Genomic DNA, 24585 nt, shown 5'->3' on the forward strand with positions numbered 1-24585 from the left:
GCACCTTGGTGAAGTAGGAGGTACAAAGGGCCTTGCTCTTTGGAGCTGCTGGAGCTGGAACAGCCTGGGGATGTGTGGAAGATGTGGGGTGGAGTCCTGAGTGGAAAATGAGCTTTTCTAGAGGCTGGATTTGTCACTGCTGGGTTAGCCTTTCACTAGGGATAGCAGGAGAAGAGAAATCCTCATAAAACTTCTGAAAAATATTTGAAGGGCTCAGTGGTGTAGCTGCTGGGAGCAGGGTGGAGATGAGCAGATCTGGTGATTGCCACATTCTCCTCTAATCCTCTCTGCTTTATTCAAGTGCCACAGGTTGCTCACGTTGTGGGCTTACTCCTGTGGAATATTTTAAATGTAATATCTTAATGCAGTGTAATGGGGAGTAACAGGAAGATTGAGAATTTACCAAAAAGAAGGAGATGAGTGAGAAGAAGATGCTGTAGGGATGACCCCAAGTTGCTGGGAATGCTCAGTCTTTTTATTTTTAAGACAAAAGCATGTGACACAAACAACCATCTCTGTGCTCCAGGAGTGTTGGGGGAGCAGAGGGAGAAGCCAGCTTGAATCAGCTGAGCTTAATATCTTTGCTGATTAAAACCAGGTCCAAACTGAACTCAATCAGCTTAATTGAATATTGGATGACTGTAGAGTTGAGGAGTTGCCTCTCATTATGTGGGAAAGGACAGCCCTGTGCCATTGTTTCCTGACCAGCTTGCTTTCAAGCTTTGGAAGAAACAATTCACACACAACCCAAACTTCTTCCACAAGGTGGTGTGTTTTTGTTTGTTTATTTGGGTTTTTGTTTTGTTTTTAAAATCAATCCTTGAAGAACAGCTGCTCTTGATCACAAAGATATCTGGAATCTGTGATGGTCATTTCCAGTTCACTCACTGTGACAACTTGGGTCAAAAAATCCACAAGCCTTAAAACTTAGTTAATTTTTGGATTCCTGCAAAGCTAAAATGTTAAAACTCCTTAACTCTGGATTGGTTGGTAAAACAGATATTCAGTGAAAGCTAAACAGCAAGGTCTTGGTGGACAAGAGAGGATAAAAGCTGATGGCAAGTTATATCCTTTTACACAGGATATTTTTCTCTTAGGCTGGCAGTCTGGCTGCAGAATCTTTTGCACCAGACAAGAAGCAATGAAATTACAGGAATAACTTTTATCTCCCTGAGATACTGCTTTATTGCTTGGGTATTTTCTGGACTGTCTTACCTAGTCCTTTGGCTCTTCTGCCTGGGGAACAAATAGGTAAGGGAAGGCAGACTGTTTCAAATGATCCTTTTTTTTTTTTTTTTTTTTCCCTTCCCTGGGCTGTGGTGAGGATTTTCTTCCTTAAATGGTGTCTCCTAGGTGATGTGGAAATTCAGAGCTCCAGCTTGTATTTTCTCCATTCCTCAGTGCCTTTAGGACTAGGCAGGCACTCCTAAGGCAAAATGTACCTGGCAGTTCCTGCACCCTTTGTTTGAGCCCTTCTCAGATTTGGGCCACTGGACTGGACCTCTTCACCTTTCATCTCAAGCTGCCCCATCTAAATAAAAATACTCATATGCCACAAGGAACCAGACAAGTCTAGATGTGTGTCAGGAAAATATTTTGGGTGTTTTTCACTAGCAAATATCTCTCTGCAGAAGAGAAACTTTTTGGGTATACAATGTGGTTTTCTTTTAACCGGTCTTTTTTTGAAGCAGCATCTCAAGTTTAGGCAGAATCTGTTCCCTCACCCTCTGGGCATTGTGCATCTGAGCTCTGCTGTGCTTCTAGCACTCTTGGATAGATTCCTCCATGACATGGAACATGTTTCTTTTTCCTCTGCACAGGTGACCTCTCATTTTCCTTTTTCTCTGTCTTGGTGCTAAGATTCCTTTTATCTTCCCCTTAATCTTGTTACTCTGGTATATAATTCTCTGTCTGGCTCTGAAAACCCCAGGTGCTGATTGACAGCTGTTCTGTTTTTCATTTACCAGCAGTATTTTCATGTCTGTTGTTCTTTACTGCAGTCAGGATGGTTTTAGTATGTCCATTCATGGACTCCAAAAGAGACTGGATTTATCTTTCCTTCTAAATAGATATTTTCTACCCGAGGCACTGGGTCCCTTGAGCTGTAACAAAAGCCTAGGGCAGCTTTTGCTGCAATAGCTGATGTGAAAAATCAGGCTAGGCATGCAAAGGTGCCTGAAAACTTTACTTGCTTAGGTGTGATTCGTCAAAGATGAGGATTGCTGCTGTTGTCATAAAGCTTTCTTGTTTTAAACATTGCCTTATCTGCTTGCAGCTGTTAAAAATGAGAACAGCTTGACTTGCCATAGGCTTCCCAGCTGATGCATCTGTGGCTTCCAAATAGATGGCAGAGCCCTGGCAGTCTCTGCAAGATGTGTCAACAGAAAGTTTGACCAGTGTGGGGAGATCCTGGGGGAGTTTCAGGGTGAATGTTAGGAGTGGTAACACCATCAAACACAAGACAGCTCTCCAGCCTTAAGATACCTTGCAGTGTCCCTGGGTTTGGACAAGGCTGCAGAAAGCTGAAGGCCTTTGTGAATTTGTCCATTCCCATGAAAAGCCTGGATGCAAATTGCAGGCTCTTGCTGGCCCTCAGTGAATGTTCTGGCACCTCCACACACACAGCTGGGCACAACAGCCAGTGCTGCAGAGAGCAGGGGACAGAGCTGCAGCTCTGCTGAGCACAAGAGTGAAAAGGAATCCCCAATCCCTCTGGCTCTGCAGGGGCCTCTCATTCTTGCCATGACTTCAGCCTGGCAGCCAGGTGGGTGCTCATACATGACCAATATTCTCTGTTCTTCCCTCCGCTCTGTAGGATTGGAACCCCTTTTCTTCCCCTGATAACACCCCCTCCCTTTTTCCTAAGACATGCTGCACACACCTGAGAGATCTGGGTAGGGTTTGAGGCTCTGGTATGTGGGGCAGTGTGGGGAGAGGGAAGGTAGGAGGAAGGATGGCACTTGGGGATTGCTGGATAGGGCTGCAGTGGGCGCACAGAGCTGTGGCTCCCCTGCTGTGGTGTGAGGCAGGCTCACCTCTCCACTCTCTGCTGCCCTCCCTCTGCATGATCCGAGGCAGGAGAAAAGGGGGATGGATAGCAGAAAGCTCTCAGCAGAGACTCTGCAAGGGGAGCAAGGCCAGGCTGTGCCTGCACCTCGGTCCTTTCCCCGGCACAGGCCTGGCATGCTCAGGGGAGCTGAGCGCCTGACTGTGCCACAGCTCTCCGCAAACAGCCCAGCCGCACCCCCTCCCTCCTCCCAGCACGAGGCCGCAGGAGCGTTTCCATCTTCAGGGACACTGGGGCAGCATGACAGCCTGAAATGTGTGGTGTGACGACAAAAGCCGTGCACGCTGCAGAGGGAATGCTCTGTAGGAGATGCAGGCGTGTGGCTGTGGGCGGCGGAGCGGGGCGGCGGCGGAGCGGGGCTGGGCCGCATCCCTGCAGCACAGCTGCTCCTGCTGGAGCTCCGGCCGTGCCTCAGCGTCACCCTGGCGTGACAGAGGTGGGGCACCGAGGTGACACAGCCCAGGGCCACCTGGGCCGCGCTGGTTGGAGCGCTGACACCCCCTCACTGGGCTGGGGAAGCCAGTGGGAGAGCAATCCCCAGCCTCACACGGGGAGGGAGAGCTGAGCCCCTCAGCAATAATGGCTGCTTCAACATGGAGACACAGCCAGCTCCTGACCATCTGGCACGGTCTGACACAGCACCGCGCTGGGGATGCCTGCACCGAGCCCCGGCCAGGAGGGAGCTGAGCTGCTCGGAAGAAAAGGAGCCTTTCCCTGGAAAGGCTGGGGCGGGGGAGCTGCCCGGGGTTGTTGTAGACCTGGGGCCGTGCATGACCTCCCCTTCCAGCTAAGCCCCCTCCAGCCCCGCTGCTCGTGGCTGTGCTCGCCGCTGTGTCACGGCTGCGTTACAAAATTTTCTGCTTTAAATAATCTCTTCGCCTCCAGACCCTGGTGCTGAGGCACCGAGAAAATGGGGCGAATGCTAATTTCTGACACGGATGTGGAGCGGCTCTGCCTTCGTGGGTGCTCAGAGCTCTCCTCTGCTCCCAGGGCCCTAAAAACACAGCTCTTCCCTCGCCCGCGGGGCTGGGCGTTCACCGGGCAGTCACTGCTGCCTTCACCACCCTCTTGGCCCAGCGGCCGGTCCCGAGTGCCCCTCCCGGGCCGCTCCCGGGGGTCCCCGCTGCCCCCCGCTCCTGAGGGCCCGCGGTGGCGCGGGGCCCGGCAGGGGGCGCTGTGGCGCGGCTCTTTGTGGCGCCGCGGCGGCGGCGCTGGCGGCGGGGCCGTTCCCGCCGCGCTGCCTCCCCCGCCCGCCCGCCCGCAGCCGCGCCGGGCGCGGGGCATGGCCAGACTCACCGAGGGCGAGGCGAGGAGGCAGCCGCCGCCGCTCCCGCCAGCGCCGCAGCCGCCCCCGCCGCCGCCGCGCCGAGCCTCCCCCATGAGCAGCAGCGGCGGCGCGGAGCCCCCGGCGCAGCCCGACAGCATGAAGGACCTGGATGCCATCAAGCTCTTCGTGGGGCAGATCCCGCGCAACCTGGAGGAGAAGGACCTCAAACCGCTCTTCGAGCAGTTCGGCAAGATCTACGAGCTCACCGTGCTCAAGGACCGCTACACCGGCATGCACAAGGGTGAGCCCGGCGCGGCGCGCACAAAGGGGCGGCGGGCCCGGGGTCGCTCCACGCGTGACCCACCGCGCTGTGCTGTCCTCCCGCTCCCCCCGCATCCCTCAGCGGCGGCTGGCGGCCCCCGATCCGCTGCCGGGAACGCGTCCGCATCCCCAGCGCCCACGGGCGGGGTCCGGCATCCCCGCGGCGGAGCCCCCGGAGCCCCCCGGCCGCGGCCCGCGCCCCGCCGGAGCCCCGGGCCTGTGGCCCCGCGTGGGCTGCGGTGACAAAGGCGGCGGTGGGCAGCGGGGGCCGGGCCGAGGCTGCTGCGGGGCGCGGGGGCCGCAGCGGGACCCTCGCTGGGCTGCTGGCCATCCCCTGAGGGGGCTCGCACCGACCCCGGGCGAGGGCTCGGCGCTGCGGTTTTAAAATCCGTGCAACAAAGAATATCGGCCGCGAACGTGCTGCTGTCAGTGGCGTTTGGGGTAGGTGAGGGGCCTTGGTGATGGCACACGGGGAGATGAGGGGTCTTCCTTCGCTGGAAGACCTTTAGTGGGTGCTGAAAAGTTTGAGGAGGCTCCTTTAGCCTCGCTTATTGTTGTGTTTTTGTACCGAAGAGCTGTCGCGCTCGGCATGGCAGCTCCCTTCAGTGGAGCGGCTCTACCCCACCCCAGCAGGTGTTTGGGATCTTGTGACCTGCACGGCTCCAGCAGGAAGGGAACTCACGGAGTTGTTTGCTGTAAGATCCGAGGGAGTGAAGGCAGCCTCGCTCCCTGGCACAGGTAGAATAACCTGCAGGGAACCGACAGTGAGTACCCTGAGAGCTGTCGGTGCTCAGCCTGGGCTGCTGTGCCCTAAAATGATCTGTGATGGGGCCATGTGTTGGTGCATGCTGGAGGGAGTGTGCCACGCTCAGTCGTGATGCCTCAGATTTAGGAGGCAGGGTAGGAAAAATCGAGTGCCTTGGCAACGTGAACCATTCTAGACTGAACAGAGAGGGAAGAGGACAAGGTGTATTTTCAAACAAAAGGCCAAATCTAACTCCAGCACAAAAGGAAAATACTTTCTCATTGAAGCCTGTGGGGGCTGGGCTGGCATGAATTTAGCTGAAGAAGTGTCTGGTTGTGAGTGAAGAACCAGGATGCCATGTGCTTGTGTGTCTCTGTGTGCAAGGAACTGCATCCAAACCTGCTGCCAGGGGATGGTGAGTTGCAAGGTTTCAAGCCCAGCATGAAGGAGAATGGGCCCAAGGCAAGAGGCAATTGCACATTTCATTCTGGTTGACATCTTAAATATAGACTGTGTGGTCTGAGGTCAGCTTCTAGGCAGGAGACAAATTCTAGGGATCTGCTTAGGTATGGAAATTAGAGGGGGCAACTGTGGTATTAGCCAGATGTGTGTGATATTAACTTGCTGTTAAAAGCAGGATTTCTGCAGCAAAATAAATACATCTTTTTGGTTCTAACATTTTTTTTTTTTTAGTGGATGTGGCATTGTTGGTCAGGGGTTGTTCTGTCCTGAAGAGGCTGTTGGGATGTGAGGTTCTCTGGTGGTTGTTGTGGGGTTGTTTCCACACCTCTTCAGTTCCCTCTGCCCCTCCCTGTCCTGTTTTGTACAAAGTGAGAGGCTGGGATTCCTTCCCTGTGGCATGAGTTTGCATGTAGATCCTCAGCCTGTTTTGGGAGCAGCCTCTCCAAGGAAGTCATCCCTTCACAAGGAAGTGTGTGGGGGCTTAGCGTGCAGTGAGGGAATGAGATCCACAATCCAGCCCACCCTCATGCCTGATCACTCTCATTTACCAGGTTTGGCTGCAGTGCCTTGTGCTCCATGCAGGAAAACCATCCTGGTGAGGAGCTGCTGGCATCAGCAGGCCTGGAAGGTGCCAGGCCTGACCCAGGAGCTGCAGTGGCCTGGAGCACTGTCACAGCCCCTGAGCAGGGGACACTTAGGCTGTGAGCTTGTTCTGCACTGTACAGAAGCCACCTTTCTGGGGCAGCTCTTACAGCAGACTCAGTTTTCTCTCCCCATGTTCCTGATCTGCAGTGAGATCCAATTGACAGCTCACATGCAGCTTCCATCTGCTTTTTTCCCTTTCTCTCCCCAAAGGGGAGGAAGCGGTGGTGTGAGAAGCCAGCGTGTCCTCTTGAGTTCCCTCGCAGCTTTGACATGGAGCTGAGCAGCCACCTCTGCCTCCAGGGAGGAGCAAGGGGTGGAAAAGGCCTGCCAGGGCCTGGAGGATGTGAGTTGGGCTCCAGTGTCCAGGAGCTGGTCCTGTTTGGGGGCTGAGAATGGATGAATTTGGTGGAGGCAGAGGAGAATCTTAGAGATCCAGAAATGTGAGCTCTGCTAGGAAATGGTTTTGTTAGTACCTGACTAGTCATGTCTCAGCAACCTGGCTACTGGTAGCTGATACTGATCCAGCCTAATATTATTCATGAGGCAGTTTTTCTATTTATGTTAATCACAGATTCATTTGCATGTTAATGGCAGTGTTTGTCTCAAAGCTAATATTTTCATGGGAAGAGAGGGGAGGTGTTTGAACAGGCTTTTGGAATGGGTCAGGGGAGGCTGAGTGGGGAGAATCAAGTGGAAATTTTTGGCCTTGTGTTCCAGGATTAGGCAGAAGGCAGCTCCTTCACAAGTGTCAACTGGATGGGTTTCCTAGGAGTGCTCATGGTAGGGAAAGTGGATCGATTAAAGAGTGTGAGATGCCAAACTGAACTGCAGGGGAATATTCAGCAGGGGCAGGAGCAGCCCTCTCACAGGCATGTGGACAGATATGTGGCTTTTCCAGAGGGCAAGGATACAACAACACCCTCAGCCCAACTTGCTTCCCTGGCAGCCCAGTTTTGACTCAGCTTCTGCAGGCTTGTAGATTAGCTCCCCACTGACTCCATGCTTCCCCTGATGAAGTATTTAATGTGATTTCTGATGCTAAGCAGAATTTAGAGATCCCTCCCTCCTGCAAACCAGCAGCCTTTTCTTGCTCAAGGCTTTAGACTGCTGATGTGTGGAGTAATATTTAGGATCTGAAGAGACTGTAAATTCCAGAGTCAATGTGTAGCTTGTAGGGAGGATCAGGCACAGAATATATATTTTTATTTTATGCAGTGTCTTGCAAGTGGAACTAGGCTGGGTTCTGCTTTCAGGGAGCTGGAAACCCTCCTGGAGCCCATAGAAATAGGGTGGTACCACCAAAGCTGATGGGGCATAGAGGGGTCTTTGGCAGAATGATGGTGGCCTGGCTTTGCAGGTAGGCCTGGCTTTGCAGATAGGCCTGGCTTTGCAGATAGGCCTGGTTTTGCAGACAGTGCTCTGGGTGCTGTCCTGCATCCCTGTGCTGGGAATGGGTCATTGGCACTGTCCTGGTGCCTGGGACCTTCCAGGCTGATGCTTCTTCACACCCTGAGCACTTTCTAACAGCACGTCCTGTGTCTCAGCAGGCACAGCTGACTTGGTGTGAGAAGTGCCCAAAGGGGCCTGAGCCTGTCTGTCTGAGCTTGCTGTTAACTAAAGCAGGAAATGTAGAAGTGAGAAAACCTAGTGAGAGTGACAGGCCCCTCTGCACCTCTGTGGACATCTCTTCACTCCTGAGCAGATCCTTGGGTGGCTCTGTTACCTCAAAGTTTTAGGACCCTAAAGGACTCATGAAAAACATGATGAGCAGAAGAATCCTGTCACAGCATCTCAGGAGTAGCTGCAGAGTTCAAGTGCAAGAGATAACAGCTCTTCAGGAAGGAAGTTTATTTTCCCCAAATATTTGTTTGCACAATTAGTCTCAGAGCACAGTGTTTCTGCCAGACCTTCTCCTGCATTTCTGACCAGGACTTTGCAAGGAGAATGGAATCGACTACTCCAAAACACCTGGTAGTGAAAGGCAGTAATCATATTTTCCAAAAGACCTAGCTGACATCTTTAGCTCCCTCCTTTCCAGAGCCAGAACAGCTTCCCAGGTTCCTGCTATTGGGGAAGTAAGAATGAGAGGAATGTCCCCAAAGCTTAGAGACATGAAGAGCTCGGGGGCAGAGCAGTGGACCAGGCTGTCCTGTACCTGTAGCCCCAACCCAGGCTGGATGTGAGAGGCTGCCTGAGTGCTGCTTCATGCTTGAGTGAAGAGAAGGAGCACAAGTGGCTTCTGCTGAGTGAATACCCACATCCTTGTAAAGCAGAGCAGAGCAGGGATTGATTGCCCTTGGATTGGAGTGAGGCATCTTCAGGCTCCACAGTTACAGGATGTTTCTGTCTCTTGGAAGCTGCTGCCTCTTGGTACCTGAGCTGCTAAAAAATGAACAATGTTACTGCCTGTGCTGTAGGGAAGAGAAGGACCAGAGGACTCTAGGGAGGGGATTCATGGCACTTGTTCACATTGGTGCTGGTGGTGTAGGTGTTGCTGGCCTTTACAAATCTGGCATGATAACAGTACCTCCTTGTGTGAGGAGTGTCTCTCCTTTATCCACACTAAATGCTGTGTCTTTGTCCAGTTCTTATTTTTAGCTTTTCCTCCCATGGACTGGGGTTTTTGAGCCTGGCAGTGTGCTTTGCCTCAGTTTTAACATTCCTGAGCACTGGAATATGGGACTTGAGGATGGGGTTTGCATGCTGTATGTAAAAATAACTCCACTTATCCTGACTTTTCTTAGGCTGGTGGCTGATGCTCCTGAGGCAAGGATGGTGCCTTCAGTGCACGTGGGCATAGTACCAATGCATTGAAGCTTTTAGTGGAATAAATTGCTTATTCCCAACTGCTGACTTCAGAGTTTTGTGAGCTAAACCTGGGCCAAATTATCTTAGAATGAGTCTTGTATGACTTGCAAAGTAGCAGACTGGAGCAGCGGGTGGAATTGAGTATCCATGTTTGAGGCTTTGGTGAGCAGGCCTTCAAATCTCTTAGCAATAGATTACAGAGGCTGTAGAGTCTGGTCTGTCTGGTTGTAGAGCTGCTTTTGAGGCCTGATGTCAGAGCAGTCCATGGGGGAAGAGTGAAAGCCAAGGGGAGCTTCCCCACCACAGAGCCAGCTGCCTTTGCCAGGAGCAGTGAAGTTTACCTGCATTTGTTAAATTACCTATTGGTCCCACATTTGACTTCAGTGCAGCTTTCTTGGAAGGGTTTTTTTCCCCTAGCAAGAGGTGTGGGGACAGATGTGAGTCCTTACCTGCAGCAACTTCTTGGAGCTGGGATGGAAGAACAGGAGAACAGAATTATGTTGCTGTGGTTAGGATTGTCCTGAGGAGCTGCCTTCTGCCTGGCCTAAGGGTGTTGTGTACCATGGAGTCACACTGGGGTAGAGGGAAGAAGTCCAGACAGCCCCTGCACCCACCTTTGGATCCATGGAGGCCAAGAAGTGGCTTAGATCAAAGCTGAAGCAGCTTTGGAGTACCCCAAGCCAGGCACAAGAATGCAGAGGCAGAAAAATGGGCCTCTCTGGCCATAACAATGCACCTGCAGCCCCAGCACAGCAGTGCAGACAGGGATGTTCATCAGCAAGCCAGAGGGACTCGTGCTGCCTTTGCTTGGGCTGTGAAATGCCACTGTGGAGAGGAGGGGGATGAGTGAGGGGTTGGATGCATTCTGAGTCTATTCTCCAGTGCTTTGCCTACCCTCATCTGAAACAACTCAAGTGATGGAGCTCCAGGCACTTCCCTGGGGAGATCATTCCACAGTCTAAATCTCTTTCTGCTAGGAAATGTTTCTTGATAACCAGCCAGATTTTTCCTTTGCTTATTCTTAGCATCAGAGCACCCAAAGATGATCCCTCTTCTTCCTGGAGGGGCTACAACTCCTCCCCTCCTCCCTTGGCTCCAGCATTCGTCTGAGATGTTGAGTCATATCTTGACTAAGAATGTCAGGATCTGGCCTTTTCTCTGTGCTTTTTATCTGGCTTAAGTTGGTCCTTGCAGAATGTGTGATGCTCTGCTGGGCTCTGTATTGCCCTTGTGCTGCATGTGGACATTGGTGTGTGCTTGTGTGCTTCCTACAGCTCACAAGGCCAGGCCTCTCCTGCTATAGCTTTCCCTCATTTGTGAATCTGGATCACAGAGCTTTTGTATAAGCCTAAAATCCCAGATACTTTCCTTATTTCTTTGCTTCTTTTCTTTTTTCAATCAGTAATCATGTTGGTCCTTGCCTCTCTCCTGGTCCTTGTGTTTGGGACTGTTTCTGCCACAGACAAGATCAGCTTTCCTTTTGCTCTCCCATTGTGTCTCACCTTGTTCAACACCTGTGTCAAGCCCTGTTCATTCCCTGGGATCCTTTTCCAGCTCTTAATAGACTGTAGATGTGGCCTGCAAGTCCTTTAACATTGTTTCTTTGTCTTTTTTTTTCCCCTGGAGCTTTAGACACATCCAAATTATGTAACATTTGTGTTGATGTTCATCTGCAAGTGCCTGTCTAACTTGACACTTGCTGTATCTGCTGCAGGTTGTGCTTTCCTCACATACTGTGCCAGAGACTCTGCCATCAAAGCCCAGACAGCACTGCATGAACAGAAGACTTTGCCAGGGGTAAGTCCCAGTGAATTGTCTGGAGTTGATGCCATGGGCAGGATGATGGGGAGTTTTCTGGGGAGGGAGAGAGGGCAAGAAGTGGCTTAGATCAATTTTCCTGCTTGTGGAAGAAAAGGGTGCTCCAGGGGTTAGAACAGGGATATGGGAGTGGAAGCACAGCACTGTTCTTCAGAGCTGCTGCTTTTTTTCTCTGGCCAGGCCTGTTTCTGTGCTGCTCTTTGTGCTCTGTGGTGTGACAGGACACCTTCAGTTTTCTGTCCCTGTCACTGGGGAGCTGTGGGCTTTGGGGTGAAGTGTGTGGGTGCACAGTGGGCATTGCTGAAAAACTAATGAGATACCAGAGCCTTTTCCAGATGTGCAGAACCTCCTGGTGCATCCAATTCTGCTCTGCCATTGCCCTGCAGGGTGCCTGGAAGGAGCTCTGATGCAGTGGCTGAATTGGATCAGCCTCTCAAAAATAAAAATATACACTTGTCACATGCCATTGTTTGGAAGAGAAATGGGTTATTTAGGTGAGAGAAGGACTGCTGGTCTATTCCTAGGTCTTGCTCATTCCACAGCTGGTTTTGGGAGCGGAGTTCAGTGGGATTTGAGGGAGGCTGGGCACTGTGGAACAGGTCTCTCCTTGCCTGGCGGTGCTCTGCCTCCCTGGGACCTGCTGGAGAGCTGAAAGGAGTTCTGGATTATTGCCCTTCCCATTTTGGTATGATTTAAGAGCTTTGACTGGGCAGTTCCCTTGCTGTACTGAGGGGGTTGATCAAGCACATTGAAAGGATTCATTTGGAGGTGAGTAGGAGGAGGAGTTGGGTACTTATAGATAGAAGCTCACAGGAGGCCGTGAGTGCTTAAGGCAACAGAATAATTAATGTAAACCAGGGGTCTCTGGAGGGTGGTTAGGAATTCTTAACCATAACATTTCCTCTTTAACCCACACAGGTCCAAAGAGCTTCCCTCACCTCCCAGCTGCCCTCAAGACCTTCACACACACCCCCACACCCTCACATCCTTTTCTGTATTTGTTTACCTGTGGTTTTTTTGCATGAAGCTGTGCTGGGAGCTGAGTGCTGGAAAATGCAAGTGACTTAATTACCACTTAACAGGGTTCTTATCTCAGGACAGCCAGGGGGAAGAGTACAGATAACCAGCACAAATCTGCCTGAGTTATTTTTGTGAGATGGGAAATGGTTGGATTTTTGAACTAAAGCAGTGTAACCTCATGTGTTGGTCCAGGCAGAGCTGGCAGTGTCTGTAAGAACAAGTCAAAGGATGGAGGAGCAGTTGAGAGGAGTCATGGTACAGTACTGTTAATGCAGTGGGGAAGTCACACGTGTCTCTAAAAAATTATTCATGTGAGGCTTGCTGGATTCAAGGCAATCTGAGTTTTGCTACAGTTCTACATCGGGGATTTGTTGCATGTTTCACTGTGTTCTCTGCTGTCTGTGCTCCCAGGGCTTGTAGAGAGCTGCATGGAGCAGTGTTTAAAGCAGCAATTTATCTATGATGTGGTGATCTAAAGGCTTTTTATGTTAAGGGAGGTGTAAGACACTGCCTAGGAACAGTAAGAAGTCTGTGGTAGGTGAGTACTTTTGAACATACTTGTCTGGAGACAGTTAATGAGCAGTGTGGTGTAATTATGTTTCAGGATTAGGATGGAGATGAGCTGTGCTGCATTTGGAGCTGTCTATTTTCAGGCTGCCAATATAACACTTCATCACATTCAGTTTGTCTTTTGTTCAGTCCCTCAATGACCAAGAAGGCACAATTCTCTCTTTGGTCATTTAGAGGTGGTTACTTGGCATGGACATGAGCTGGGTGAGCTGAGGTAGCTTTCAGCCATGGTTTGCTGGTGTCTGTGTAGCATCACCTGTCCTTGTGGCCCAGCTGATCACAGGCAACACTTTGGGAATGAATCACAGACAGGAGGGACAGGCAATTGCTTCCCTGTTTTGGGAAAATTTAATCTCTGTGCATTCACATCTGGTTCATCTTCTGATGATCTGTAGGGCAAAGCCTGTCCTCAGGAGTTTAGCCAGGGCCCCAGCATAGGGCAGAGTTGAACATGCTGACCACACCACTGAGATTTCAGTCAGTGGGCCACAGTCTGGTAAACAACTGATTTCTTGTGCATTTTACCCCTATCCTTCCTCTGCATTGCACAGAGCAGGAGAAGAAAGAGAGCTGAAGGGTTCTGAAGTGTAGGGTGGCACAAACTTTCACCTGAATGCATGACCTCAACAGGTTTAGAGACAGCAGGGGATCAAAGTGGGAGAGGAAGGATCTTGTGCTGATCCTACATTTGCTATTGTACCCCAAGCAATTGCAGATGCCACAAGAATCAAAGTATCTTCCTTTGTTGGTCTCAATGCAGAGGTCTGTGGTTGAACTCAACATTTCATGAACCTGCATAGAGACAAATGACTTTCCTGGCCTAGGCTGAGGGTTTGGTAAGGACAGAGCTATGGAAGTGCTTTGGTTTCTGAGATAGTCTTAGGCTGTGATCAGGCAGCTGGAGCAGGACAGCTGGACTCTCTTCCAGGCTGTCACTGGGTAGGTCTGGACCCACAGAGGTGTTGCTGAGCTCCTCCAGGTCTGATACCAGCAGTGTCAGCCCACCTGCAGGGCCATGAGTGCAGTGCAGCTTACCTAAGCTTTTATATATAGTTATGTTTATATTTTAGGTTTTCCACAATAAGTCAGTAGGAATCAGTGTGGTCTGTATTTGTGGCATTTGGGGCAAGTTCTCTTTTTGTGAGGTCAAAAATCTCTTTTGTTTCTGAATTGAGTGCTGTTGGATGTATGGTAAATGAATGGAATTAAACTCTAAAAAGCTTATTTTTGACAGTAAGGCTCAGCATCTTTTTCTGAGGTAGACAGAATTTTGGCTTTTACATTCTTCTATATGGGCCAGTGTGCTCAGGGTGTAAAGTAACAAGACTGTCATAGAATCATCAGGTTGGGAAAGACCTCTGAGATCATTGAATCCAGCCATTAACCCAGCACTGCCAGGTGCACTAAACCATGTCCCTGGGTGACACAACCAGTCTCACCTGTACAGCTGCATATTGTATTATCTAAAACAACTGTGCTGCCCTCAGAGCTGGTGAATTGTTGAAATCAGGCCTTTAAGGCTTTTTGCTAAATCCAGTGTCCTCTTCAGCTGCCAGCCAGCCCAGCAGTGCAGTGTTTCACCTTCTCCCCACTCCCTGGCACACTCCTCCCTGCCTCAGTGAAATGATATTATATCTCAATAACCCATGCCTTTGATTCGTGATTGTGCCTTCACTTTGCTGAGTTCTGAAAGGAATTGGAGAGGTTATTAATGACACACAGTGATCACACAGCAAGTTAAAGCCTCTTGCTAAGTGAAATTTGAGGGAAAAGCATCCAGCTTTTCAATATTTCGCAGAAACGCTTTATGTCTCTTTTCATTTGCAGCCAGACAGTTGCAAATTACATAAAATTGCTCCTGAAGAAGAAGAGGAAGAAGAATAGAGGGAGGAAGTGGAGGGGGGGAGGTTTAAAAAAGTAATTCTTTTGGCAAGGTACAGTTACAGTTTTATTTCTATGCAGAACAAAGAAAGGCCTGCTGAAAGGTAGGCAAGTAAGTGGCAGAAATTGGTATTGATCCAAGCTGGGAATACGGGCAGTTTAAGAGCAGTGATGAGGGTACTGAAATGTGGCTACATCACAGGGAGAACTCATGGATGCAGGGACACAGGAATGGAAAATTACAGAGAGCAGCAGCATGAGAGCAGACAGAGGCTCTGGGAATGCACCAGGGGTTGAGATGCTGCAGCACTAATTCAGGTGGTTGGGCAGCAGAGTTAGTGCAGAGACCTGGAGCAGAGGGCACCCCTGTGGGCAGGCTGTGTCCTGTGCTGCCAGCAGCAAGGGCTCACCTGGGCCATCTGTCAGGATCCACAGCCTGTGCTGGTAGGAGGGAGCACAGCTGACTGGAGGGACTTTGGTGGAGAGGACAATGCATCCCATTCTTCCCTCCCCTCTCGTTTGTGCAATGCTGGTGTAAAGTCTGCCTGGAACAGTATTTCTAAAAGTTTCAGGTGGTTTAAATGTTTGGCTGAGCTTTGAAGCTGGGCCCCACATGTTAATCTTTGCAGCTTGAGCCCTTGAACAGGGCAGGGTGGAGAAGTTTTTCCCATGTCCATCCTGTAGGTTTGTTAGACAACACCAGCAGGTTCCTGAGAGCCATCCAGCATTATCAGTCAGAAATACAGAGAGCATGCCAAGGCTATCTCGTGGAAATGGCAGCACCAGGACACAAAGGTGCTGGACTAAAGCAGCCCCTGGGCAAGAAGCAGCAGAAGTTGCCTGTTCAATGCAGAGGCAATTAAAAACACTTGTGCTTTGGCTTGAGGGGCTGAGAACTCTCAGTGAGGCAAAGCAGCTGCCCAGGGAAGTGCCTACACTGAAGAGCAAGCTGCCAAGGCAGACATTGCCTTCTGTTCCCTGTGGAATTGGAGGAACAGTGAAATTAAAGATCAGCACCTGTTCCCATGTGCTGACCAAGAGGACACATGCAGGCTCTGGCCTGTGCACAAGGGGTCTTCCTTTCTCCAGAGAAATTGCTGCCCTTTGCACAGCCAGGCCCTGGCATCTCCTTGCAGCACAAAGCTTTGAGTTTTGGCTCCCAGAGCTGGGTCTTCCCTGGTGATCTCACTTACCTGTGCTTGTGAACTCACCTGTACCTGCACACCTGCCCACACAGACCTTTGTCTTTGCAAAGGCACCATCCTCATGAGTGAGGCTCCACATTCCCACCTCTGTGGGGTCATTTGGAGTGTGTGCCTGCACACAAGTGTTTGTGAATATGGATATAGATAGGATCAAAGGATGATTTATGGTGGAAGATATCTCTGGGGTCTCTGCTCAAACCCCACTCAAAGCAGGGCTGACTACACCAGATCACTGAGGGCTTTCTCCAAATGAGATTTCACTGTCTCCAGAGGCATCCTGCAGTCACCTGGGACCTCTTTTCTAGTCTGCCAGCACCCCTAAAGGGAAACAGCTTATCTCCTATCAGCCCAGAAGTGGCTCAGGGGATTCATCTGATGGTGCTGGGGCTTGGGCCCGTTTTGGGTGGATTTTCCCGTGGGTGTGTCAGTATTGCTGGAGGTTTTGCTCTGCTGGATTGTCAGTGTTGTGGTTGCCAAGGGAACTGGCACAGCCACTCTGTGTGCAAGCAGAGGGTCCCTGTGCCTGCCCCCCTCTGTTACATCAGCAGAGATGTCTTTTCCTGGCCACTGTCATTACCCTGCCATGGGGCAGGAGAAAGGCATGGCTGCAGCAGCCCAGTGGCAGCCTGTGAAGCTGCCAGCACGGCCAGGAGAGGCCTGTGCAGGCTCTGCAGAGCTGTGTGTCCATCAGCTCAGACACTGCTGCCCCAGGCTCTGCCCTTCCCTGGTTTTTCAGGGCTCTTGGAGGGTGCAGCTTGTGCACAGAGAAGCACCTGATCGTGCTCACTGGAGCAATGGTGCAGCAGTGGGCACAGGGAAGGGCGCAAGGTGCGGGGTGTCCTTTCCAGTGGAAAGATCAAAGCCTTTCCAGTGGAGTGTGTGCTCCCAGCTTTTTCCTGTGCAGCTTTCTTGTACTTTTTCAGGTAATTTGGTGACCCATCTCACAATCTCTTACTCCTGCTTTTTGCAGGCCTTAAACCCTAAGCATTCCTTAGGCCTGCTAAGCATTTTCTACTTCAGTGGGAGTGACAAATGTGACACTTGGGCAAGTCTCTGAGGGAAGATGCTGCAGCTGACACAGGGCTGTGGGTCTGAGCAGGGTCCTCAGGCCCATGGCTTTCTGGAGGCCAGAACAATCTCTTGTGGTCTTGATGAACTTTCTAGTGAGTTTTTGGATTTTCAGTTTCATCAGTCTCTCAACAATCTTCCTTGCTCATGCAAAAAGATGTAGCTGAGCTGTGCAGGCAGGAGCTGTGTGGTTTGTACTCTGGAATTCACATCCTGCTCCTGCCACAGACTTTGTGCACGATCTTCATCGGCACATGCCTCGATTCCTCCACCTGGAACACACTGCTCATAATTATCCTTGTCTCCTCCATAGTGGGATTGAATGAGGTGAATTCATAAGCAGCCTGTAGAGCTGTGCCAGAACTTGGTACTAATGTTGTTTGTGTTTCTGTATGAGACAACCCCTGTTTCTCAGGGAAGGATGCTTCTCATGGACAGGACTAAGGCACGCTGAGATGTCAGAGGGAAGATGCAAGTAGGGTACTTGAGCACTGAGACTGGCACCAATCCATCCCTGCTTGCATTCCCAATCAGAAACAGAATCCAAATGAACAAATTGGCATTTAGATTTATGTGCTTTGCCCAGTTAGAAGTGATTATGATCATTCAGGCAGGGCGTTTTTAACTGGCCAGAGGAGGACAAGCCCACAATTTGTAAAGTGAAGAGCCCAGGACCTAATTCTGCCAATGGCCTTGGATGCCTTTTTTCCTGACATCCCAGAGGAGCCAGCCTGCATTGTGTGTTTCGTACACTCTGCTTCTGACCCTCTTAACACTGTGAGGTTCCCCTGCATTGCACCTGAGGGGCTATTTTACATCACTCACTCGTAATTAATAGAAAGGCTTGCCCTGCTGTCCCAGGGGGCTTTTTCCTTCTATCCAGCTTTTGCAGTTTGAAAGCTGAAGAAGGGGGATCTGGGAGTCTTCTCCTTGAAGAGCAGAGCTACCAGGCTGCTGAGCTGACTGCTCATGCTGGGCACTGATTAAACACGGGGAGCCATTTCACCTCCAGAAGTCTTTATTTGGGGTGTGGTGAGAGAAATGGTGCATTTTGGCCCTGGTGAAACCAATAGCAAAGCTTCTTCTGACTTTAGGAGTGCCAGGCTGTTTCCTTAGATCCTTGATCTCAAGAGTGCTACAAAGGTAGGGAGCATTTCCTCAAAAGCCCAAGCAGAGGGGGGGTCCCCTGCTTCTCTGTGCTGCCCAGATCCTGGGATTTGGGTGGGATGTAATTCAGACACTTTCAGCAAGGCCTCTCAGCCTTGCCTCTTCCCTGGAAGTCTCTGGTCTCCACTGGGCTGCAGTGACCCTCCTGTGGCTGTCTCCTCAGTGTTCTCAGAAGGCTGCACAGGATGTGGCTGCTGTGCTTTGTGTGATGCTCTGAGGTGGGGATGGCCTCGCTCCCATCTGCCTGCCCCGTTGTTTCCCACCAGGAACCCCCCAGAAAGCCAACAAAGGCTGCAGGCTCGTGAGAGGGAGAGTGCTGCAGGCAGGGAAACGTTGTCTGTGAGAGCTGTGAGCAGGGTAGGGCCAGCTGTGCTGGGGAAGTTGTGTATCCAGCCAGGAGGGAAGTGTGAGCGAGAGCTGGAGCAGGGCAGTGGGAGCTTTGCTGCCCATCTGGTGCCCACTGCTGCTCCAGAGGATTTCCTGAGTGCAGTGGGTCATGGAGCTGACAGCCCTTAGTGTCAGCAGCAGTGGGTGAGGAGGACCCTGAAGTGTGAGGGTGAGGGGCTGGGGCAGGGGACATTTGGCCCATGGTGTCCTGACAGCATGTGCTAAATGTTAATGTGATATTCTTAAGAAATGAAGACGAATAATGCTCAGCTGAATAATTTAACAGGGAAGATGAAGCTCAGCTTGTGAGGCAGGTGCAGGCTCATGAATCATTTGCTCAAATTCTCCATCCTACACGAGTGCTCACCTATGTGTTCCTGTGTGGTAAAAGGCATCCATGTCTGTGCATGTGCATCTTCTCCACTCTGCCAATTTAAGGCAGGCACATCCTGACTGCTGGATTCTGGGCCCAGCTGGGTATATACAAATAGTTTTCTTGTTCAGGTGTGCTCTCTGATTACTTTGCAGCCTCAGGTGATGACTGGAGGCCAGGAGAATTTGTACTTCCAGAGTTTGCTCTATAAGGCCAAAAGTGGGTTCTTCCTGCTGGCCTGTTCCTCTCTTTCTACCTCAGATGGGAAAGGTAAAACTTGACCATCCCTACTGTGTGTTCCTGTACAGGACAGAGCTTTGTCTGTACACAAAGCATCTTCCTCAAGGCCTTGAGACCTGTGTGGTTGAGTTAAAGCTGCTGTGGACTCCCTCTGCTTGAGAGGCCTTTGATAATTTGTTCATCTTTGGCGGCAACATGAGACTTAAAAGGATTGAAGTGGGGCTGTCCTTCTTCATGGAAGCCTCTGGGTGTCCAGTTCTGTGCAAGGAGGACCATGGCTGCCTCTGCCTCAGCTGGGACACCTCCTGTGTGAAGCTGGCAGACAATCCTGCTGCTCTTCTCCAAGCCTCAGCATCTGGACAAACTTCTTGTATCTTGTTTTCTTCTCTTTACCCATATCTTCCAGAGCAGACAAAGACCAGCCAGAGACCCAACCCCAGGCTGGTGGGTGTCTCTCAAAGTCACTGAAGCTGGGAAGGCCTCTGGAAATGAGCAGCCCTTGTCCCAGGGCTTGGTCTGACATGGGCAGAGGGAAAATCTTCCTGTGCTGTTTCAGATGGGCAAGAGAGGGGCTGTGGCCATAGCTGGGGGTGCTGTGGTAGCCCCAGGCAGGAGCTGCCTCTGGGTTTGCACCTGTACTAACCCACACTGCTGTACTGGCCCTGCCACCTCTCCTGGCAGGACATTGTGCTGTGGCCCAGCTGTGGGCACGTCACCTCTCTGGGTCAGTGGCCCTGTGGGATGCACTCGCCCAGGGTGGCAGGTTTGGTGGGGTCAGCACCCCTGGGGTCACATCACTGGGATGGGGGAAAGGATAGGGATGGACAGATGGGTAGAGGGGGCCCCTTCCCCAGAGATCATATCAAAATGTCTCTTTTGTGCAAAGCAGAGGGAATGCCCCCAAGAGCTGGTTTCCATGGCAACTGCAAATGTCAGGTTCCATGTGGTGAATAACCGTTTCCATGACAACACCTCCTTTATCCTAGGTGCTGGGAGCTGGAGTGACAGCCCTGTTGGGGGAGGGGACAGGGAGATGGCCTCAGGTACTTAACCTCCCCCCTGCCTCCCCCCATCCTTCCCGACTGTCACTGCCGCCTTCAGCCCCTTCGTCCCTGGCAGGGCGGTGCTGGATGTGTGCACTGCATTTAACAGCATCCCTGCTGCCCCTCCTACCCCCAAAGGCTTTGGGGCTTTGGCTTCCTCACAGAAGCTGAGATCCAGGTCTGTCCCTCCATCTCCCTCCCCATCAGTTCTGTTACTTCAGCCTTGGTTTTACATCTTGGGTAGAAACAAAACTGGGGGAATCCACGTCCTGGATGTGACGTGGCCAGCTGCCTCTCCTGGCTCTGCACGGAGCCCTCTCTTCTGAGCACACATCTGGGCTGCCTGGCCTCTCCCACTCAGCCTGCTCCCACTGCTCTGCCAGCCTCAGCTCACACAGGCAGGGTGCCAGGGACCGTGAGCACTGACAGCAGCCTCTCAGCAAGGAAATTGGAGCCTTTGTGGAACAATCTCTGACCACAGGCTCCTGAATCCCTGCCCCACGTCCCACTCAGCTCAGGAAAGAGGTGCTGGGCCCTTGGCAGCTCCTGGGGGGAGCAGCAGCCCTGAGGCTGGTGAGTTCTAGTGCTGCAAGTGCTGGGGCCACATGGCAGCAGCAGCAGGATATCAGGAGCTCTGCAAATCCCTGCAGCTGATCAAGAGTGGGGAAAGGATCTGCAGCCTCTCCCTCTTCCCTAAATGATTCAGCAGGTCTTGGGGTTGTTGTCTGTCAAGGTGCAGCACGGCAGGAGCTTGGCCTTCCTTTGGGGAGCTGCCAGCCCATCCCTGGGGCCATTGTCAGCAGCCCCAGGATCAATCCCTGAGGCAGGAACTGCGTGGGCCTGCTCCCTGCTCGTCCTGCCTGAGGACCATCAGTCAGAGGAAGCAGCTTCACAGCCCCAGCTGCCAGGCTGTGTGCCATGCCATGCCAGCCTGTCACCTCCTGCTTGGCATCTCTGTCCTGTGAACTGCAAAGCCACCTCACAGATTTCCTCCAGCTGTTGGGAATGTGGGCTCTGCCTCTGGTTTCTGGCCAGTCTGGCTCGGGCACCACTTGGAGACTGACAGCCCTCTACATACTGCGTGCTGGCTTCTAAACACATTTCAGCTGGGCACTTCTATGGCTTGATTTTATTTTCTGTTTTGTTGCTCTTTTTCATCAGGGGTTTCCTAAGAGAGGGGGCAGACTATGCCTGGACCTGCAGCTCATGTGCAGGCCTTCCCTGCTATATTCTGATTGGTTTTTATTATGAATGTCACTGATTCAGGTCACTGTCAGCCTCTGTGAATGATGCTGAGAGACATGGAGTGAGATGTGCTGTGAATGTGGAAATCTGCCCTGTGCAGATTCCTCAGGGGATATTCTGGTGCAGTTGGATCCTGCTAGCTGGGAAAGGAGGCTACAGCTTGTCAGCTGCCTCTCTGGGCAGCACAGGACACACAGAGCTGCCAGCAGATGAGTTCTGCCCTGCTTTTCAAAGCAGACAGTTAAAGCTGTGGGTTCCTTAATGCAGCTACTTCTGTCTCTTCATGTCCCCATACCATGTGAGCTAAGCTACCCTTCAGGCTTGTTTGTGGTTGGATTATTGCTGATGACACTAATGGCTGCAAGAGAAGGAAAAACCTCTTCTCCACACCCAGGGGAGAGCAGTTTTGCCACTTTCAACCTGAGCATTGCCCCCGAGGGCCAGAGATGAGAGATGTTGCTGGAGAGCAGCACTGCCCTTCCCCAGAGCTGCTCTGGTGCACAGAGCTGTCTGCATGAGGGCTGGGGAGGGGGAAGCACCACAGGCCTGCTTGCTGTGCTGCTTCTGGCCAAGTTCTGAGGCAGTGTCTCTTCCCTGCTGCAAGGACAGTGAGTGGCTCAATTAGGTGACGTGGCCATGCCTGCACTGAGTCAGGACAGACACAGGAAGAGCTTCCAGGCACAGTCTCACCTCAGGCCACCCTGACCACTGTTCAGGCTCCAGTCACATGGTGATGAGCTGCTTCCTCAGAGTCCTTTTTGTGCCATTTGCAGCAGCTGAGGAGGCAGGGGTTTCTGCATGGTGGGCATTTCCAGGAGAGCTGAGCAGGGAAAAGCGCCAAGTTCCTTTTGGAAAAAATGATCCCTTCTTCAAGGGTACTGCTTGGCATCACAATGTCTTGGTTTCCTTTCTGCCTCTGTCCTGCTGCCCTGTTGACAGTGCCTTTAGCAGCGTGTGCTGGGCACTGGGCCAAGCAATAACCTCTGCATTTCTGTTCCCTTGCAGATGGCGCGCCCGATCCAGGTGAAGCCTGCGGACAGCGAGAGCCGTGGAGGTAGTTGTCATCTCTCCTTGTTTCACCTTTGGTGGCCCTGTGCTTGTGAGGGGGACCAGGAAATGAGACACAGGGTCCTGACTCTGCCTTCCTCTGTATGAGGGGGAATCTGTGTGTGGCAGCTCTGGAGGGCAGTGTGGGGACACAGCTGACAGCACACCACGTCCTAAGGGTGATGGTGCCCCCTCCACTCTCTTTCCCAGCTATTTGAGGGTGCCAGCAGCCTGGCAGTGTCTGCCCCAGGACATTTCTGAGGCAGACCTGTGTGGCACTGAGGCTCCTGAAGCCTTTGGGAAGAGGTTCCTTCATTCCTCCACCTGATCTGCCCAATAAGAGCCAGATCCCTGCAGCAGCACTGGCTTTTTAATGTGTTCAGCTCACTGGTCTGCAGCTGATTCTCCTGTCTGCAGCTCCCTCCACTGCCTCCCCCATCACTGCTGAGCTGTCTCAGCCCTGCCACTCTCAGTCCTGCAGCAGCCCCCAGCACATTGTCAAGGCCAAAATGCTATTGCAGAAAAGATCACATGATGGGGAAATAATGTCTGAAGAGAAAGGATCCTGAGATGGAGGTGCTGTCAGCCTGCAGGGTCCAGCTTGCTCAGAGCAGCATATACTGAGAAGTTCAGAGCTGGAAGGTTGGGAACCAGAGAATCTGGTAATTTAATGGGGAGCTCTCAGCAGCTCAAATTCCTCCTCCAGGTGGAGAAGGTTTGCAACTTCAGCCCTTTCCAAATCCATTAACTCATTTTGCTTCTTTTCCTTGCCTTACTGATCTATTTCTTTGCCTTTTCTCTCCATTCCTACATCTGCCTCTCCATGCCCTGTGCTGTTGGTGCTGTCCCTGAAAGCAGTTTAGTAAAGGCCAGGGGAGGGTTTGTGTGCTGCTGTTTGTGTGTGGGACAGCATGTCCTGCATGCTTTATTTAGATTTGGAAGGCTTATTGTTTTACATTTCCAAACAGTTTGTAGTGACTGTCAGTTATTGCACTGTCAAGAACCTGAGATATATTTTATAATATTTTATATGAATGTGTGTATTTATGGTTGTGTGATACTCCTTTAAAAAAAACCAGTCTGTTTAAGTCAGATTGAATCTGTAACTTTTGGTTATTTACTTGAGGGATGTTTACTTCACCTAAGTTTTACTGAATTCTGGGTGTTTTTACTTCAGTACCTTGGTTTAGGGTTGGATTTAAGATCCTTATGTGTGCTGTAGACAATAAAAAGAGACCAGGGTGTTTCACTCTGACTGTTGAAAATGATGTTATGAATGGATGAGAGATCCTTTAGAGATGCCTGCAGTGGGTGGGGAGAGCTGGCTTCTCACTGATACTTCACATTGCCTCTGGATTCAACCATTAGGTGGTCAGTCCTTCCCCTACCACATTGATTTTAAAAAAAAAAATAAAAAGTTTGTGTCTCTGGTGAGTGCAGCTCAGCCCTCTGGTGTCTAATCAGGACTGAGGCCATCTCTGCATCTCTCTTTTGCTGCTGGGGCACTGCTGGGGGCTCTTCAATGCACACCCAGTGGTACTGAGTGTTGGGATGTGACATCTCTGATACCTCTATCAAATCAAGCTGGAACAGGTCAGCAGGTTAAAAACCAGGGTGCTGATTTAGAAACAAGCTTTTGGCCAAGGCACTGGACTCTGAAATCTCTAAGTTTATGTAAAGTGCCACATTCCATAATGGTTACAAATGTCAGAACATCAACTCTGCTTCCCATGGACAAGAGCAGAAATCTCTGGAGTTTGAACACCTGCAGCCTGTGCACCTCCCTCCAGGCTCCTTGCAGAGCTCAAGAACAAGCAGCTCCCACAGGGTCCATGACAAACTGGATTTTTTCCTGAGGCAGGAGCAGCATCAAGGCAGCACCCTGTGTTTGTCTGAGACAGGTTGCTCTTCTGAAATGTTTCTGTTGTGATGCTCCACTTGTCAGAGAAGTGCCTGAACAACTTTGCAGATATGGGAAGAGCTGTATCCCTGTAGCAATAGCCCCACACTGGCAGGACCTGAAAAAAAGATTTGGGGCAGGGCAGAAGTGTATGGATTAGGAATTTATCAAGGGAATAGCTGTATGCATCAGTGAGGCACTGCTCTGCATTATCCTTGAAAGGGAACCTCTTTTATACTCACAAGGGACTGACATTTCTCAAGTGAAGCACCCTGAATTAAGAACATGAAGTTAGAGCACCAGAAT

At 51.2% G+C, this 24585-nt stretch overlaps 1 protein-coding gene across 4 annotated transcripts in view; it reads left to right on the forward strand.

Moving 5' to 3' along the window:
* Positions 1-4349: 4349 nt before the first annotated feature.
* CELF5 (CUGBP Elav-like family member 5) overlaps positions 4350-24585 on the forward strand; it is a 36640-nt gene continuing 16404 nt past the window's right edge. For 2 of the 4 annotated variants that reach the window (XM_033081950.1, XM_042780034.1), the window contains exons 1-3: positions 4350-4635; positions 11030-11112; positions 22338-22386. In XM_033081950.1, coding sequence (XP_032937841.1) covers positions 4350-4635; positions 11030-11112; positions 22338-22386 — 418 coding nt within the window. Of the gene's footprint in view, positions 4636-11029; positions 11113-22337; positions 22390-24585 lie in introns of all 4 variants that reach the window. The other 2 variants (XM_033081948.2, XM_033081951.1) reach the window with 1 other exon arrangement.

Source organism: Catharus ustulatus, chromosome 29 (assembly GCF_009819885.2).
Source record: "Catharus ustulatus isolate bCatUst1 chromosome 29, bCatUst1.pri.v2, whole genome shotgun sequence".
NCBI lineage: Eukaryota > Metazoa > Chordata > Aves > Passeriformes > Turdidae > Catharus > Catharus ustulatus.